General features: G+C 34.2%; 1 protein-coding gene across 1 annotated transcript in view; it reads right to left on the reverse strand.

Moving 5' to 3' along the window:
• Positions 1-6,701, reverse strand: part of GALNTL6 (polypeptide N-acetylgalactosaminyltransferase like 6) — a 273,134-nt gene that overhangs the window by 230,376 nt on the left and 36,057 nt on the right. The window contains exon 3 of the mRNA XM_031066187.1: positions 4,301-4,467. Within this exon, the coding sequence (XP_030922047.1) occupies positions 4,301-4,467 (167 nt within the window). The remainder of the gene's footprint in view (positions 1-4,300; positions 4,468-6,701) is intronic.

The following is a 6,701-nucleotide window of genomic DNA, read 5'->3' on the forward strand; positions in this document are numbered from 1 at the left end:
TATTGTTGGCTGTGGCATTGCTTTTTTTTTTCTTATAATAGGTGCTGTACTGGTTCAAGAACTACAGGGTAAAGTCAAAATCCTTTGCAAGTCAACTTTACATTAATGGGCATATACTGTGTCAGTAACAGTTTAAAAGTCTGACTATGATAATAAAGTAATTAAAACATAAAAAGAAATAAAAGTTGATGTACAAATCTATCATATGTCGGCAATCTACGTGAACTGTTTAACTCATGAATTATGCAAATTTATGTTTCCCCAAGTTTTAAAACATTAATTAGAATTTTTAGTATTCCTCTGTAAATGCAAGATGTTCCATAACTGAAATAATGAAAACTTGCTTTCTTTTCCATTTTGCCCTTTCCTTTAAAACTGTTGCCCATATTCTGCTTCTTGCCCCTTTTTCAGATATCTGTCTGCTGACAGACTGACTTCAGAGATATCTATGTCAACAAGAAACACCCAATCTTTAACATCAAGCCTGCAAAGCAATCCTCCCCACCTTCCACTTCAAGCAACCTTCACCCAAAACCTTCCCAGAAAAAGAAGCCACTTTCAACAAGGCTCATTTTCCCAGAAACCAGAATCACAAAACTAGAGCTGCACACAAAGCCACTGCAGATAATGACACAGAGGTGTGCTGGTATGTCCAATATAAAGGCTGATTTCCGTGATAGGTTACACTGAAACTGATAGGTCTTTGAGTTTGAAATACAGGGCTTAGATGAATCAGGTACTCGATTTGCAGCCCCAAATCCATCACAAAATCAGAAGCACTTTGCACACTTTAGTATGTAAAATTATGCACATCATTAAAATGTACTCTTACTGTATCCATAGCTTTCTAAGGCAAGCTAAGTACAAGCCTATTATTTTCCTCTCTTCTATAGTGCTTGTTAAGTGACAATGTATTTATTTTACATTTATTAGAGCACCTACAAACTTCAGATTCAGCCCCCTTTCATCTCACCAGTACACCAACATTCTGCCATTTGCATTTACAATATAAACCAAAACTGTTATTTTTGCTGAAATGGAGTTCCACTAAATCAGACATTTTTCTCCTACCTGTTGGTTCACCATTTTAAATACAAACACTCTATAAATTACATGAATAAAGAAATCTTGCAACTGTGTACGTATATCTAAATCTACATTTCCTTCTGTCACAGCTAACTTCCAATAGTCATGTAGTTTTTTTATATTAAATCTGTCCATGACCAAATATTGCACTTCCACGTTTCATAACATTTCCTTACCTCCCTCATAATACCAATCCTTTACTCTGCATTATATTGATATCTAAAGATGTGCAGCTGTCCTTTCACTTTTATAACATCTAAATGTCATAATTTATGCGGAATATTATGCTTGAACTATCTAAAGATTTAGGTTTTGATCATAAAAGCCAAAGGAGTGCATATGAATAAAATGAAGGCATACAAGTTATTCTGCAGATGAACCAGCAAACTCCTGGTATTGAGCTGTTTACTAAAACATTTTCATCATTTGTTAACAAAAGTTTTATTCAGTGCATTTCAGTATTTATACTGGCATTAGTTAAAAAGGAGGAAAAATGCTGGAGCCTTTTTTAAAAAAAAATCTTTTACACAGCTTTCATATTTCTTCTTTTTCTCATTTACTGCTTCTAATAGGAACTGACTTTTCATAACTTCCCAGATGTTTGTAAAAAAAAGAACAGCAGGATTAACAGAAAACTAATGAAAAGTGCTTGCCATTTAATCACTATTTTAAAAATACCATTGTTATTTAAATACCTCATTTCTACTTCAGACTATCTACACACGATGTTTAGATTGCTAACAGAAAAATCTCCCTTTATAATATGAAGTCATGGAAAAAGAATAGCATACACATAAATAACATTTTTACTCACTTTAATAACATATAACTGATTTCACAAAATAATAGCCATTTGTCAGCTATATGGCATCTGCAGCTTCATGATGAAATTATACAGTAAGGAAAAGGGATATGAATTTATCACTAATCACTATACTGCCTCAACACAGCAGTAAACTTGGCTTGCAATGATTCTATGAGTTCTGACAACTGAACATACAAACTTCTTTTTTTGCCTAATCTGGCTTCAATATCTTTTCTGCTGCTTTACTCCTATCAGTCTCAGAAAGGCAACTAAAGGGTAAAATCTGCCACTTCTTAAAAACAGGCTATTTTATCAACTGGGAGGGGACAGAGCTAGATATCAGTCAGCATTATCCTAACATAAAATAATCCAACTCTATTGTGTGTGGCCACCTTACAGAAGGGAAAAAAAGAGCACAAGAAAACACAATATAGTCTCAGTTAAATAAAGTTTAGTGTTGCAATGTAACACTACAGTTTAGAGGATCACAAATACCAGAATTAAACTGACTTCAGGTGTACCAAAATTATTCATCTGACCTCAAAGTCTGTTACTGAATTCAGAGAAGAGACTGCAGCAGATTTTTTTTGAGTTATGTCTCTTCTTAAAACATGCAGTACCCAGTATGTTCAAAACTGGCAACCATTCACATTTCTGAACTTTAATAACACCAATAAACAGAAGTAAATAATTTTAGTGGTGCCACACTTCTAGGTCCAGCTTCATGTAAGTCTGCTTTGTAGATTTCTTTCAGTTTTTCAAACTGATATTAAACACTTTTGTTAAACATTTCTGTGCTATATGAACCACTTCTTCTAGCTGAAAACTGTTCCACTGAAAAGTCAGATAGCTTTGTATAACTGGAAATGAAGAAGACTATGGAGATTTTTATAGTGTTACAGCAATAATATTACTTTCAGCAATCAGCAGAAACTAAGAGGATGCAATAAAGACCAAGAGCCTGTTTACTGGCATTAATTCTTTTTATAATAACCTGGAAGTAAATAAGCTTTACAAAACACTAGTATATTTTAAAATGCATCCACAGTAGCAACTATGTTCTTCATTTAAAAATGCCACAGTATTACCATACTGAGCAAGCACAACCTCAATAACTGCTCTTTCAGCCAAAAAGAAAAAAAAAAGGGGGGAAAAAAAATCAGCTTTTTCTCTTGTCAGATACCTCATAAAACTACCTTACAGACTTCCCTTTGAGTTGTTAACTGCTAGGAAATTGTTAGCCTGCAGAAACAGCCTGGGTATGCTGTTTTACAGGTCTGATTTCCAAAACTTTAATCTGTGGTCTAGATTTCATAAACATAGAATAGTCAAGACTGTACTCACTTTACAATTTCACTTAAATTGCATTACAGATCGAGAGGCAGTTCATCAAAGGACATATTGCAAGTAAACCAGCAGATATGAGAGGGCAAGATAGATGTGTGCAGCATTTATCTTTCTAAACCCTGAAATATCAAATTAAAAAAAATCTTACAAAAATGGTTCTGCTACTGCAGTGCTACTAATATTTCTCTCACACACCCAGGGGCTTCTTAAAGCAGTAGGTCAGAAATCTGCTCCTCTAAGTTCCTAGCTGAGACAAAGGTTTTAAGTAAAACATTAGCTAAGGTTACAATTCTCTCTTTTGCTATCATTCTACTCAGAACAAAGCTACCATACACACCAGCAACTGATGTTTCAACAGAAAACCTAGCCCACAAAACACCAAAGTCAAAGGTCTTCATGCTTAAATTTGTAAGGGATAAACTGAAATTTGAAAAAAAAACCTATTTCCTAGTTCTGTGTCCTTTTCATGGAGGAATTTTACCTAAAGAACTGTTAAAATTCATTTAAAGAACTTGAGGCTTTAATTTTTTTGGCTGCATTCAAGACGTGATGGTGGCATAAGACATTAAGTGACTGACGTTTTCTTAATTTTACTGTATATAAATGATGTATAAATTTTGATCAACTATTCCAAAGCATTTGTTTCACATTTCATTCAAAAGAGCCTAATTTCTCTGTATGGCTATTTTGTACTAGTATGTGAATCTGCCTAGCTCAATAAAATTCCAGAATCAAAAGGCAATGAGTTGCTTCCAAAATGGTCAAAGTTGATGTATTTTCAGAGTAAAAGAGAAGTATAGGAAAAAGATGAGGAAATACCAAAACTTGCAGTATTTCAGATATAACATTCAAAACACAACACTAATAAAGCCTAATTAACAGTTGACAGTCTCTCCTCCCTTTGACATGAATTTCAGTACTCATGCCAAGTGGAACAAAACAATGTTTATTCCTGCTAACAATCAAAGGGTATTTCAAGGCTGTTTTTGCGTCCCTTTAGCTTCTCTCAGGACCACACTGCACTATAAATCTCAAGTTAGAACATAACGCGGCAGGCCTTACCTCTGTCACTGAAGTCGTCCACAAGGATGATCTCTGCGATCAGGCTGTCTGGGGTGCGGTTGATGATGCTGTGGATGGTGCGCAAGAGGGAGGTCCAGCCCTCGTTATGAAACGGGATGATGATGCTCGTGTTGGGTAGTGCCTCCAAGTACACCTTGTGCTTACAGCTGCAGAGGCAAGGAAATAATTGTGTATGCATACTGAAAATCTGAGTTGGCACATCTTGTCATCCATTTGGGCCATCCAACCAACATGGTTTCTGGCATAAAATTCAACAGTGCAATCAAGTAGTAATTTCATGTGAAAATAGCTGGATTGTTTAAAACACATTGCTTACAACACTAAATAAATTGGAACAATGACAAAATTTAATTGGAAGGAGTGAAAAAAAATCTAACTGGCTGGAATTATTTTCCTTCACTGAAAACTTTTTCCTGTAGTATGACAGATGACATATCTTCTATGACATCATTTCCAAAAACCAAATCCTCTTATCAAAAAGAATTCCGGAGCATAATATGAAGCTAATCTGAAATGATCGTTTGGTCTACAAAGAGATAAACTCCAAAAAACAATTCAGTGTTACCCTGGGTGATATGAGAGTACAATATAAAAAACAACATCCACACATACAACTCCAACTTCGCATCTACAGACCCAAAATGACTGCTCCTATTAAGTATAGACATAAAACAACACACAAATTCTGGAAGTGCAGACTTATAAACAAGGAAATGTAAACAAGCTTTCATCTTTGAAAGGCAAGTACGTTCAACATCTTAATTGCACAGCAGCTATGGAATATCAGTGCTTAACCTGACTGTTTTCAATACTGAGTTGTTTATACATTGCAGAAAGAAAAAAACCATAACATTCAAAAATAAATAATGGCCATGCAAATCAGTGCCTCCTAATATCCAGAAATATTTTATGGCAAATGTTTAGATTACTGCAACTGATAGGATTGCATCTTTCATGTTTTGTTGAAAAAAGAAAAAAGGGACATATTCCTCTGTTGTTAACAAAGCCTGGCATTTTCACCTCTGGGGACAAAGTAACTGAACGATTTCTCATTTCTCAAAAGAAAGTCACATCCTGATAAAGGGATCCCTAGAGCAGAAACCTGTCTGCTTTGCAATAAGCAAACAAAATTAAAAGTTTAGCCCTGCAAATTCTAGGGTTAAAAAAAAAAGTATAGATATCTTTGCTCCTTGTTAGAAAGTGTAACTATGCATATCAAAAACTGCTATAGAATACAGTTTTGATTAACATATATTTGCAGCTTAGTTTGCATTTCCTCTTTATAAGTGTCACTTAGAAATCAGTATTTACCAATACACTAAACAGCTACCACACTGATGAAATGTACCAAAGAAATAATAGAAACTCATATAGTTGTATTTGCAAAATATTAACTGTTATGTAGCTATAAATAAACTAACTAGGTTTTAGATACTTTACTAACAAAAAAAGATTTAAATTTGTAGTTCAGACTTTTCTTCCTAAAACACAGTGCAAATTAATTTAATGACAAGACATTTTCTGAAATAACCACTGTGGAAACATTTTAGTAAGCAGCTTGCTGGTAAACATACATGCACATTGGAAAATGAACAGATGCTTTGCAATAATGTGAAGTTCTGGAGAAATCAGTGCTCATTATCTAGTGACAGAAAAGTCTAAGTATGTATATTTAAATGTTTTGTGAAAAAAAGATAATCCACTGCAGCAAAAGAATTTAGTAGATTTTTTTTTCTTATCTGTAGGAAAAAGTACAACAAATGAAGCCCAATATAAGTACATAGCTGTTTCAGATAGCAAATTAAGAAAGCCACCTACCAAAACCAACACCTATTGTTGCCAGCTGTCTGTCAACAGTGATGCTTCTTGGACTAGAACAAATGCAACTATCAGATACACATGGAACCATGGAACTCTCATGCTATTTTTGAAAGCAAAAGTTTTTCCTTCAGCATTTTTGAGTCCTAGTAAATATGATTTCAAACTAATAAGTTTCCACCTCCATAAAACCTCAAGCCAAAAAAAACCCCAAGCAAAAGAACGTCACATATGTAAGACTAACAACTTCTAAAGAGTAAGAGAAAAAAAATATCCAAAACACCCAAACACATCAGAATGCCATTTCTTTTTCAAAAGTATAACAGTATAACAAGATACCTTTCGAAAGCAGTTGTACTGAAATTCAGTACAATTTCAGTTGTACTGAAATTTGCATTTATTGTAAAAATAAATTTACAATTAATTCTGTAACCTTATGCATGTAAGGATGGGGTAGGTCATTGGATTTGGATATTCTCATTGACAGTTTCAGAGTAATTGCATTATGTTAAATTGTTGAGAAGGAGAAGCAACACTGATGGATTTAGTCTGCAACTATTCT

Source organism: Geospiza fortis, unplaced genomic scaffold (assembly GCF_000277835.1).
Source record: "Geospiza fortis unplaced genomic scaffold, GeoFor_1.0 scaffold40, whole genome shotgun sequence".
Classification (NCBI taxonomy): Eukaryota; Metazoa; Chordata; class Aves; order Passeriformes; family Thraupidae; genus Geospiza; species Geospiza fortis.